The sequence below is a fragment of the Rhinolophus hipposideros genome (genome assembly GCF_964194185.1).
Source record: "Rhinolophus hipposideros genome assembly, chromosome: 14".
NCBI classification, from domain to species: Eukaryota; Metazoa; Chordata; class Mammalia; order Chiroptera; family Rhinolophidae; genus Rhinolophus; species Rhinolophus hipposideros.
The window spans coordinates 19,929,198-19,941,435 of record NC_138060.1 but is presented as its reverse complement, the minus strand read 5'-3'; the positions used below and the strand labels follow the sequence as shown (position 1 = coordinate 19,941,435).

Genomic DNA, 12,238 nt, shown 5'->3' with positions numbered 1-12,238 from the left:
GGCTCAGTTATCAGGACTGTCGTCCTGGGCTGACGGGAAGGTGGAATGGATGCCTTGGGGAATGTGAGTGTACTTCGGAAACTGAGAAGGAACGTGCAAAGGTGAGAGATGGGTGCTGCAAGCAAGAAGGGGTGATAGCATTAAAAAGATCCCACCCCAGGGTCTGTGGGGTTGATGTTGGCTCTCGTCCCTACACAAGTTATCATCATGACAACCCTACACCAAGGACCATTCCTCATCTGGAAGATGGGAGGGTGGGGCTGAGACTCAGAGAGGCCAAGTGCCCTGCACAGAGTTGCACAGCCAAGGCAGCATTGGTATCAGGGTCTTGTACCCAGGCAGCTTGACCGTCATCATTTGGCCACCTGAGGCAGCCCTGACCCAGTCTCCCCCAGGAGCCAAGCCCCTATGGCACAACTACTTCTCTTATCCCTGTCCACCTGCCCATTTAACCCTCATCCTCTGAGACACTCAGAAAGCCTGTCATTGCCCCACCTGGAGATCTTGAGGTTATCTTGTCAGGAAACATGGAGCTGAGCCATGTCTGCTGGGCTCAGGCCCTGGGAATGTGGACGCAGACGTGTGGCAAGTTTGTGCAATGGTCCCCCCCTCACCCCCCAGTCATTCTGGATCCCCAGGGAGCATGATCTGGATGCTCCGCACCTTGGACCCCCAGGCCAGGTAGGGCGGCAGGAAGGGGCACGATGTCTTCTTGGCCTGGGAGTTTGGGACACTCACCCAGACTCCTACACCCACTCCCAGCCAGGCCCATGCAGCTCGCTCTTCACTTCAACATTTCCTGAGTGCCTACCACGTGCCACCCACTCACATGACCTTGCAGACACACATCTCCACAGCTGCGCAGTCACCTACATGTACCCTCACACACCACCTTGCACACTCATGCATGCTCCGGCCCAGGGAGCAGCCAGCAGCAGCCCCCAGCTGGCTCTCTCTGTCTCCCTTCTACTGAGAGGTCATGGCGCCTGGCCTGGCTGGGCTCAGGCTGAAGGCTTTGGGGCCTGATCTCAGACGTGAGTTTGCACACCCACTGTCACTCCCTCTGAGTAGGAGCCAGACCTAGGCAGGGGACATGGTGGCGTCTGCCCCTCCCGTCCCCTTCTCTCTGCTCTGGCTGCTGGCCTCAGAGGACCGGCCAGGCCCCTGGGCTGGGATGCAGGCTGAGGTCAGTTTCCTGTGAGCTCATCTGGGCTGAGAGCTCCCAGCAGACCTGGTTGCGGCTCTGGCTGCCTGTGCAGGAGCCGGGGGAGCCATCCCAGGGCTGGGTGGCTGCTGCATGTGCTCTCGTCCATGTGTGTGGGTCGGGGCGCATGTCTGAGTGTGCTTCTCTGCTGGCCTGTGCTCAGCATGGAGGACAAGTGCATAGGTACGTGCAGTAGATGAGTGAGAGTTGTCAGCCGAGGTTGTGCAGGACCCTTCTGTATGGGGCCCAGGCCTGGAGCCAGTGTTCGAGTAGGTGTATGAGTGTGCCGGCGTGGGCTTCACCACAAATGGCAGCCCAAAGACCCTTGGCGTCACTGCCTGTAGTGACCCCCTCTATTTGAAGAATGGTGAGGAATGGAGGAATGTGGGACCAACGTGTGGTTTCAAAAAGCAAACTCAGCATTACATGGAACATTAAAATAGTTTCATATTTGGAAACAATTTTGTTTGAAAGTGCAGGCAACCTTCTGGGTAGGCGAGAGTCCCCTGACCCCAAGGGGCTCGGGTTCAGAAGGGTCAGGCGATGTGGGCGGGCCCTGCACTGCCCTGGCCTCTGAATGAAGAGGGTGCTTCATTAGTGGAATCCCAGCTTTAGATTCTGGCGTGGCCTCAGGGTGTCAGTTTTCCTGTCTGAAAAGTAGGGGAGGTTCTCTTGGCCCTGCTTGTCTGCCTGCGTAGTTAGGAGCAAAATATTTTGAAAACCAAGAAGGGCTGAGTGGGCAGGGTGTGGGGAGGAAGAGGCACTCTCCTGCCCATCTTGGGCAGCACATGCTGGGTACCTGGCACTTAGTAGGTGTGCACAGTTGGATATTAGAGGCATTGAATAACTCCCAAAGGAATGGAGTCACAGACTCAAAGGTCCACAGGGCCCAGATAGGTTTTGGAGAGGAGTGAAAAGGAGTCCCTGCCTGGAGTAGACGCAGGGGTGGCCAACCAAGGGAGCAGTGCCAGCCAACTCTTGATTGATGTCCCATCTTCTAGTTTTACCAGGTAAGCCACAAATCTAGACTTACATAAAACTTCTCAATTTTAACATTGGCAACTAGTACTAGTGCATTTTAAGAACTGTGTAGGCCAGACTCAATGCTGTGAGAGCCTGGGGGGAGCAGATACCTGACCCCTCCCAGGGCTGTTCTGCGGGCCTGCCCTGCTGCCTCTCCTCAGCCTTTCTGTCCATACAACCCCCCTGCAGGCTCCATCATGGCACCGTTCCTGCGCATTGCCTTCAACTCTTACGAGCTGGGCTCCCTGCAGGCCACGGATGAGGCAAACCCGCCCTTCTGTGCCGTGAAGATGAAGGAGGCACTCAGCACAGGTAGGGCTGGAGGCTGGACCCCGGAGAAGTGGCAGCAGCCAGTGCTGCTGGGAGTCAGGGCATAGCGGGAGGTCCTGGCGGGGGGAGGGGAGCCCTTGTTCCCTTAGAACCACTGAGGGATCCTACTTTTCCTCATCCTCGTCTCCCTGCCCCTCCCAGCTGTGGACCGGGACAACAGAGGCCACCACGTGCCTATAGGGCCTCCAGCACTGGCTGCATGGAGCCCTCACTAGAGCTCAGAGCTTCTGGCTCCTTCCCCATTGGTTGTTTCACCCAACAGCTTCCACATGTCTATCTACTATGCCAGGCCCTGTGCTGGGCACTTAGGACACTGGTGTGTTCCAGAGCTGACCTGGTCCTGCCTTCATGGGGTTCACAGTCAGGTGGGGAAGCCAGACAATGAGTCCTGTGATTGGGAAGCTGAGAGGAGGCACTCTCCCAGGCTGAGAGGTTAGGGGTGTCTTCCTGGAAGAGGCGAACATCTCACGGCATTCCTTCTTGCTTCTGCCCTCATCTGGTGAACCCTGGCTCGTCCTTTAGGTCTCAGCTGAACTGTCCCTTCCTCCAGGAAGCCTTCCCAACCCTTAAGCTGGGACACGCCCCCTGACACAGGCGGGTCTAGAACCACCTGCCTTGCCTCCTTCAATTTTATTACAGCTATGATTTAACATTTACTTGAGGGAAGAACTGGGTCATGTCTCTACCTGGGACTCAAGCTCTAGGAGGGCAGACACCAGGTTCAACTTTTCTTTCTGCCATGTTCCTTGCCTCCAGTACAGGGCCCTGGCATATGGGAGCTCTCAGCCGTGTTTACTGAGTGAATGCATAGGGAAGGGGATATCTAAGTGGGGCTAGAGGAAGACGGTCACAGAAAGAGGGACGAGCAGGAGCAAAGGCCTGGAGGTGGGACCTGGCAGGTCGCCCAAGACAAACTGCCAAGAGTTCTGTGTTCCGGAGCACACTGTGTTGAGATGAGGCTGGTGAGGTGAGCAGGGCACAGTCATGCTGGCTGAGGAGTAGAGACTCCGTCCCGAGGACACTAGGAAGCCATGGCAGGCCCTCGGGGAGAAAGAGCCAGGCAGATGCTATCAGGGCTGAAGGCTGTGGGGCTTCTGGGAAGGGAGGGACAGAGGGGCCCTCACCTGATCTGGCCAGCTTGGCCTCCATTGCAGAGCGTGGGAAAACGCTGGTGCAGAAGAAGCCCACCATGTACCCGGAGTGGAAGTCCACGTTTGATGCCCACATATACGAGGGCCGCGTCATCCAGATTGTGCTGATGCGGGCAGCTGAGGAGCCAATGTCTGAGGTGACAGTGGGCGTGTCAGTGCTGGCCGAGCGCTGCAAGAAGAACAATGGCAAGGCCGAGTTCTGGGTGAGGGGCACCGAGCTGCGGTTGTGCGTGTGTGCATGTGTGTGCGCATGTGTGTGTGTGTGTCTGTGCGTGTGTGGAGTGAGCATGGCTGAATGCAGCTTTGCAGCTGACATAGCCTGAGTTTGAATCCGGGCTCTGCGATTTATCAAATCTCCAACTTCTCTGAGCCTGTTTCCAGATCCGTAAAAAGGAGAAGCTGTTAAAGACCCTACCTCAGGTCAGCTGTTCAGATGAAATGAGCAGCTAGATGTAAAGGGCTAATTGTAGAACTGGACACAGGATAGGTGCTAAAGAAAACCAGCCTTGTTACTGTGACTACTGTTTTCCCTTTTAATTTTTTAAAGGCAAGACGTACACGTAGTAAAACATTTCAAACTGTATGTAAGGGTGTATGCTGCCCTAACCCCAGACACCAGGCCCCTTTCTCAGAGGCACCATTGTTCCCAGTTCTGTTTAGAATCTGTGCAGATATTCTAGGTCCAGGCAGGCGATGGAGAACAGCACTATGATCTCCAGCATCGAGGAGGTAGATGAAGGGAAGGCTGATGGCCCACCACTCACCTGCCAAACCGCATGTGGCCATGTGGCCCTTATGGCCACAGATGCCAGCGCTGGCAGAGAGTCCCCCGCCCCTGCAGCTAAGATGTCCCCACTGGAAAAGACCCTGTGACCATCAGGGACTCTCGTCATCCGCCAGGGAGGGCTGAAGGGCTAAGAGTGAAATTGACCCAGGGCTGGACCAACCGTCGGCCAGTCAGGCAGAGACACTTGCTGAGCTCTCTGTCCGCCGCCCCAAGGGACATTGTTAATCAAAGGTGAGGGTCCTGCCCTCAGAATCCGCCAGTCTGTGTGAAGGGATGACATGTAGAACCGCTGACACAGAGGAGCAGCATGAATGAGTACGTGTATGTCTGTGTTGCATGTTCAGGGGGACAGGGGCCCTCCATTCTAAGATCCTTGGTAAGGGGGCAGCAGGGTTGAGGGTGGGGAGTTTCCCTTCCCACTCTGTTCCCGGGCCATGGGGCCAGGCTGGGTGTGGGCTGGATCCTTTCACTTCCCCAAATGTAATAATACCCCTAAGTAGGAGGTTGTGGGCGGGGCTCAGGGGCGGGGCCCTGGCCTTCCCACACCAGGCAGACAGGTGTCTGGCCAGGTTGCCAGGACTCCCTTGGCTTTGGGGGACCAACCATGGGGGCGGGTTCTGAGTCTGGCTTGGCCTGGGCCCGCCCTCATTGACCCCCTCCACCCTCACCCCTGCAGCTGGACCTCCAACCCCAGGCCAAGTTGTTGATGTCTGTACAGTATTTCCTGGAAGACGGAGGTAAGACCCTCCCCACCTGGGCTGGGGGTGTAGGTTCAGAGGCCAGAGCCAGGGTAGAGGTTTAGAAAAGCAGCCCCCATCAGCGGTCTGTCCAGGGCCACCCTGGGAGGGACTGCAGGAATGTTGCCCGCCCTGCGGCTGCAGCTGACCTCACCACTCCGTGGTCCCCAGATTGTAAGCAGTCTCTTCGGGTTGAAGACGAGGCCAAGTTCCCAACAATGATCCGCCGTGGAGCCATCAAACAGGCCAAAATTCACTACATCAAGAACCACGAGTTTATCGCCACCTTCTTTCGGCAGCCCACCTTCTGTTCTGTGTGCAAAGAATTTGTTTGGTAAGGGCTGGCTGTGCCCATTGGGGTCGGTGCGGGTAGAGAGGGCCACCCAGTGCTTCCCCACACTCACCCTGCCTGGGGATTTGCCTTTCAGGGGTCTCAACAAGCAAGGTTACAAATGCAGGCGTAAGTGTCTCTACAATCTGGTTTGTACTCACGTGTGGACATGTGTGCCTGCCAGTGCCTGTGTGTGTTCACAGGAGAGCCTGTGTCCCTGTGTTGGGACTGCATGTCTAGACAAAGACTCTACGTGCTTGAGTAGATTTTCCACGTGAGATTTTCCACGTCTGAGTGCATGTGTGTATGATAGCTGCATTTAGAGAGTGCTGCCGCTGACTTGCGCCAGCTCATGGAAGCCAGTTCTGCGTGTCTCTTCCCGACTGCATTCAGTGACATCACATTGGTAGCCTACAATAGGCCACGGTGGAGTATTTACCTGGAAATCAGCTAGTGCTGCACATCAGGGCTCTTTTCCCCCAGAGAAGCTGTCACACCTTGACTGGACCGTCCCCGGCTGCCTGTGTGCTTCTGTTAGATATGTGTGCACGCGTATGAGCAAATCTGTCCCCATACGGGTACATGCACCAGGCAGTGTGGGCCGGCCGTATGAGCACAAGCTCTGGAGCCAGACTACCTGGATTTGAATCCCAGCTCTACCACTTCCTAGCTCTAGGGCCTAAAGCAAAGTTCCTTAACCTCTCTGTGCCTCAGTTTCCTTATCTAAAATAGGGATAATAGAGTCATTGTGGAGATCAAGTGGGATAAAATATATAAGCTGTTTTTAGGTGTGCCTGGCACATGGTAAACATCCTATATAAGAAGCCTTGTGATTATTACACATGCTGTATATGTATGTCCAGGTGTCTTTGAGTTAGGGTGTATCTGTGTGTACATGTGTGTGGGATAGAGTTTAGGAGCTGTTTGCTGTCCTGGGGCACAGAAGGGGGGCTCCCCTGCCTCCATTTCTCACGGCAACACCCAGGCCCCTCCCTTCTGTCCCCCTCCCTGCCCCAGTCTCTGAGCCTTTCCTAATATCTGAGATCCACCAGATTGGCCTGTCCTCCCTGTCCCATCCTTTCTAGGCCCCTCCTTCAGGGGCTGGCCAGAGGAGAGAAAACTCAAGCTCTGAGGGTGTGGGTGGCTGGGAGAATGGTGTCTTTGTGGAGGGGCTGGACTGGGCCAGCTCACGCATTGTGCCCCTCCTGCTGCCTTCCCATCCCCCTCCTGGCCTGCGCCTCCTCAAGAATGCAACGCTGCCATCCACAAGAAATGCATCGACAAGATCATTGGCCGGTGCACCGGCACTGCCACCAACAGCCGGGACACCTTAGTGAGGCTGGGCCAGGGCAGGGCCCTGGGGGGTGGGGGGCTCGGCCAGCTGGGCGGGATTCGGGCTCGCCCTCCCCCTCCCCGTGTTTCTTAGTCCTTTCTTGGACCTCTGGATTTCCCAGTCCCCGGTGGGGCCCTGTTCACATCTTGCCTTGCATGGGGTTGGGGGAGAGCTAGGGGTTAAGGAAGAGGCTAGAGCTGATATGTGACTCTTGACCTGTGACCTTCCCCCACCTCAGTTCCAGAAAGAACGTTTCAACATTGACATGCCGCACCGGTTCAAGGTGTACAACTACATGAGCCCCACCTTCTGTGACCACTGCGGCAGCCTGCTCTGGGGGCTGGTGAAGCAGGGGCTGAAGTGTGAAGGTGCGTGGTACCTACCTGTGGGCTGGGGCCGCGGGGCGGGGGGTCCCAGCTGTGCCTACCCGCCCAGACCTCATAAACGGATTCTGCCTGTGCTCCCTCGCTGGGGGATTTCATGTGGGGCAGCCTTGGTGACCCCTCCCTCCTGGCCCAACTGGCGCTACTATGTACCTGTTGTGTGACCACCGGACAGGAGGCCCCACCCTTCTGAGCTCCACATCCTCAAGTATAAAATAGGGGTAAGAGTAGAGTAGGACCCAGGAAATCACTGCCACATGTCAGCAGGTGCTCTCCAAACACACGTCATACACCCCCTCCCCTGCCCCAGCTTCACTGATAGAGGAGAAACAAGAGACCCCTAGAAGAAAAGGGACTTGCCTACGTTGTTTCATACATTCTCTGAAGGGTTCAGAATTAGGTCCCATATCTTTTGCTTTTTCTTTTCCTTCTTTAAATAATGAAAGATTTGAAGTGCTCACACTGGCTTCAGATACATTTTTTTCTAAAGACAGGAAGTCCAGCAGACTCCCACCAAAGCCCTCTTTTCTCCTGCTTTCTCTTCTACCCTTCCTGACCTCAGCTGGGCCTCAGGCAAGGGAGATCCTTCTCCCATAGCCTGTTGGCTCCCCTGCTTGGGCAGGGGCTCTAATGGCCCTGCTTCTCCCTCATCCCAGACTGTGGCATGAACGTGCACCATAAGTGCCAGAAGAAGGTTGCCAACCTCTGCGGCATCAACCAGAAGCTCTTGGCCGAGGCGTTGAACCAAGTCAGCCAGGTGGGTGGCACCGTGGGAACCCCGGACAGAGGGTGGCAGGGTCAGGGGGTAGTCAGGGCTCACACCCACTCCTGGGGCACGACAATGGACGGGGGGGGGCTTTATACCCAAGTCTTTATACCCAAGACTACTTCTGGAAGATCTAGTTCAAGAATTAGGCAGCAGAAGGTGGTGGGCTTATTCTCACGAGAAATTAGTTATTCAAGCTGTTCTTTACTTGAGGGTTGAACCTGGGGGCCTCAAGGTTGGAACACTGGGAATTAAAAGCCTTGTGCGTATGTTTTGTGTATGTGTTGGGTGTGGGTCGGGCTTGAGGGATGCCACAAAACTTGAAGGTAAAATTCTAGAACCAATCACAAGTGAAGGCAACATAAACAAAAATCTATTGAGTAAGTGGTTGGGAAGGTGGTATCCAGTTGACAAAACTTTTGTTTGTAATCACTGCTTTGCAGTCCTCAGAGGCAGCCCTGTGCTGCTGGAAGAGTGGGGGGGGGGTCGGGGGGTCGCGGGCTTTGCTCCTGCTGTCCCCCACTGGTATCAAGGGTGGAGTTATGGATGGTTGGGGTCCTCCCTCTGGGCTGGGAGTTCCAACCATGGGATGACCACCTATGCCCCCAACCACCACACCCTCCTCCAGAGATCCATCCGGAAGTCTGACACAGAGTCTGCAGAGCCTGTTGGGATCTACCAGCATTTCGAGAAGAAGCCAGGAGTCTCTGGAGATGATGCCCCAGGTAAAGCTGGACCCACTGCCCCCAGGAAAGTCCCCACGCCTCACTAGGGCCGAGGACGGGGTCTGGCCTCCCTCTGCTATCAAGTGATATCTGAGAGGAGGCACCCCCATTGGGGAAGCAGCCCCCTGCTCTCTGAGGCCCTTACCCCAGCCTACCCCTGGCCCCAGGGGAGGAGACTTGGCAGCCAGAGACCCGAGTCTGAAATGCCATCTCTCTAGCAGACAATGGCACCTATGGCAAGATCTGGGAGGGCAGCACCAGGTGCAACATTGAGAACTTCATCTTCCACAAGATGCTGGGCAAAGGCAGCTTTGGGAAGGTAAGGGGCCACATAGCCCTGGGGCAGCCCAAGGGACCCAGACTCAGGAGCCCAGGGGCATCTACTTCTCACCCTACCTGGCTTCTTCCTGGTCGGGTGGCTCTGTGGGGCCCGGGCCTCTCCTGCTCAGCATTGCCGACCACCTGTCAGGTGCTGCTTGCTGAGCTGAAGGGCAAAAAGGAGTTCTTCGCTATCAAGGCCCTCAAGAAGGATGTGGTTCTCATTGACGATGACGTGGAGTGCACCATGGTGGAGAAGCGGGTGCTGGCGCTCGCCTGGGAGAATCCCTTTCTCACCCACCTCTTCTGCACCTTCCAGACCAAGGTGTTTAACCCTCCCACTGTCATTGCCCCTGTAGCTGCAGCCCCCCACCCCCCACACAGGGCCATGTCTCCTACCCAGACCACTGCAGGCAGTGCTGTCCCCCTCCTCATACTCCCGAGGGCGGGGCCATGTCTCCTCCCCTCATGTCCCCCAGGGCAGAGTTGTCCCCCACTTCGGCCCACCACCTTCTGCTGCCTAATTCTTGAACTAGATCTTCCAGAAGTAGTCTTGGGTATAAAGACTTGGGTATAAAGCCCCCCCCCGTCCATTGTCGTGCCCCAGGAGTGGGTGTGAGCCCTGACTACCCCCTGACCCTGCCACCCTCTGTCCGGAGTGTGGGGGACCCTTCAGCAAGGGAGCCTCCCACCCGTTTCTGTGCCTCTGCTCACCCCCCTCCCCACCCCAGGACCACCTGTTCTTCGTGATGGAGTTCCTCAACGGGGGGGACCTCATGTATCACATCCAGGACAAAGGCCGCTTCGAGCTGTACCGCGCCACGTACGTGAGGGCCCTGTGGGGGGAGAGCCCACTGCCAGGCTGCCCTCCATTCCTTCTTCCTTTCCCTGGACAAGCCAGCGTGGGCTAGAGCTGAGATTGGAGAGATTTGGGGTAGCCAGGGCCGCCCCCACTGTATGGAGAACCTGGGCAGTGGGGGAGCTCTGGCTGGCAGCGCAGCATGGGCATGCGGGTCCTGGCCCTTCCTTGGGTCTCAGCAGTGCAGCCTCACGGGTCATGATGCTGCACAACATAGCACGCTGGCGTGTGACCTCCAGACTGGCGTGCACCCCACCCCACCCCAAACTCTGTGTGTGTGGACATATGTGTATCAGTATAAATGCATACACTCATAGGACAAACTTGTCTTATTTGGAGCTCTTCCTTCATCAGTTTCTATTCTGCCTTGGCTGCCAGCCCCCACTTGCCTGATAAAAGATGTGCTTGATCAGGCCCAGGTTGTCCATGGAGTTATTTGCAGCATTTCCTGCCCCAGGGGGTAGGGATGAGGGACCAGGAAGAAGCAAGGGCTGGTGAGCAGAAACTCCAGAACACTTTGTCTCTCTTTCTCTCTTATATCCAGGTTTTATGCAGCTGAGATAGTCTGTGGACTACAGTTTCTACACAGCAAAGGGATCATTTACAGGTACAGGGATTGGGGTTTGGGGTTTACAGGAGCTTTTAGGAGGAGTTCCAACTGCAACATATCCTCTGAAAGGCTCTGAGTGGGGCCCGGCCCAGCTGTGGCCCCGTCTCCACTTGGAATCAGTTTGGGTTGGGTATTTGCCTAAACCTCCTACTTCATTGCTAGAATTCCTTGTGGCCCCTCAGCTGAGGCTGGCACGGATCCAGGGACTGGGAACTCACTGCCCATACTTGGTGACCTTGGCTGGAGAGCGGCACTGACTGGTACAGTGTCTCCCTTCCTCAGAGCCATCAGTCTCGCTCTGAAGCCCCATCTGAGAAATCTAAGCGTCCACCAATAGGGACTGGGTTCCATAAATTCTCACCCAGTAAACGACGGTCCCATCCTACAGTAGATTAGTATGCACCCATCAAAAAGGCTGGAGCCACGCTCTGTGTCCTGAAGTGGGATGATGCCAAGAAAGTGGAAAACCAACCCCTGGCGACTGTGTATTGAATAGTAGGTTCAGGTTTTAAAAGGTGAGGGTAAGAGACATAGTGTAATGTGCTTGTCTGTACCTAGATTCCCTCTCAGGAGGGTCTGGCAACTGAGGTTAGTGGAAGGTAGACTTCATTCATGCTGTTTGTCATGCTGTTTGTGATCATGTGTATAAGTTTTCTATTCAAATAACTAACTACATAAAAATACACATGGTCCTTGCCCTTCTGGAGGCAGACAAACTGGAGCTCAGGGCCACCGCTGACTGTCTAGGTGACCCTGGGCAAGTGACATCACCTCTCTGAGCCTGGCGCTTCAGAAAGTAGGACGGACATGTGTCCAGTGTGTAGCACCAAGTAGGTGCCTTGCAGGAAGCACTTGTGTTAGCACCTCTTTCCCTTCTGCTTCCTTTTTTCTTCCTCATTCCCTTGTCCCGTTGGGGGGGAGAGTTCTAGGCCTGCAGCCCAGAAAATGAGAACGTGGGGGCGGGGGGCAGGAGGAGAATTGGCTCTCATGACCCCCTCCTGTCCCCCCCCTCAGGGACCTCAAGCTGGATAACGTGATGCTGGACTGGGAGGGCCACATTAAGATTGCCGACTTCGGGATGTGCAAGGAGAACATCCTGGCTGAGAAACAGGCCAGCACCTTCTGTGGCACTCCTGACTACATCGCCCCCGAGGTGAGCTGGCACCCGCCCGGTCACCAGCCTGGTCAGACGCCTTGTCTCGGCGGGGTGGAGCCAGGAAGGTTTCCCTGAAACAGTGATGTCCATGCCACAGCCAGGAGGGTGAGGAGGCCTGGCCAGGCTGTGTGCTCTGGGCCTTCTCAGCGCCAACACCCCTTCTCCTGCCGCAGATCCTGCAGGGCCAGAAGTACTCGTTCTCTGTGGACTGGTGGTCCTTCGGAGTCCTTCTGTACGAGATGCTCATTGGTCAGTCCCCCTTCCATGGTGATGACGAGGATGAACTCTTCGAGTCTATCCGTGTAGACACACCGCATTACCCTCGCTGGATCACCAAGGAGTCCAAGGACATCCTGGAGAAGGTGGGAGGCCCCGTTAGGCTGGCTGGGGCAGGCGCCAGTACACGTGGGGTCACAGGGATGCCAGAAGCCTCCGAGTCTGGAATGGCAGCCTCACTGATGGTCCCGTCCTAATACATTGGGGGTATTGTTCCCTCGACACGGTCACAGCAGCTCCTGTCTTGTG

At 55.9% G+C, this 12,238-nt stretch overlaps 1 protein-coding gene across 4 annotated transcripts in view; it reads left to right on the top strand.

Annotated features, from left to right (window-relative positions):
* PRKCD (protein kinase C delta) overlaps window positions 1-12,238 on the top strand; it is a 29,298-nt gene that overhangs the window by 13,971 nt on the left and 3,089 nt on the right. For 3 of the 4 annotated variants that reach the window (XM_081073233.1, XM_081073232.1, XM_081073234.1), the window contains exons 2-16: window positions 2,417-2,539; window positions 3,712-3,911; window positions 5,172-5,232; window positions 5,404-5,566; window positions 5,661-5,692; window positions 6,811-6,896; window positions 7,135-7,264; window positions 7,936-8,036; window positions 8,674-8,770; window positions 8,989-9,089; window positions 9,240-9,413; window positions 9,820-9,911; window positions 10,492-10,554; window positions 11,572-11,710; window positions 11,887-12,075. In XM_081073233.1, coding sequence (XP_080929359.1) covers window positions 2,425-2,539; window positions 3,712-3,911; window positions 5,172-5,232; window positions 5,404-5,566; window positions 5,661-5,692; window positions 6,811-6,896; window positions 7,135-7,264; window positions 7,936-8,036; window positions 8,674-8,770; window positions 8,989-9,089; window positions 9,240-9,413; window positions 9,820-9,911; window positions 10,492-10,554; window positions 11,572-11,710; window positions 11,887-12,075 — 1,743 coding nt within the window. In that variant the 5' untranslated portion in view covers window positions 2,417-2,424. The remainder of the gene's footprint in view (window positions 1-2,416; window positions 2,540-3,711; window positions 3,912-5,171; window positions 5,233-5,403; window positions 5,567-5,660; window positions 5,693-6,810; window positions 6,897-7,134; window positions 7,265-7,935; window positions 8,037-8,673; window positions 8,771-8,988; window positions 9,090-9,239; window positions 9,414-9,819; window positions 9,912-10,491; window positions 10,555-11,571; window positions 11,711-11,886; window positions 12,076-12,238) is intronic. The other variant, XM_081073235.1, reaches the window with a different exon arrangement.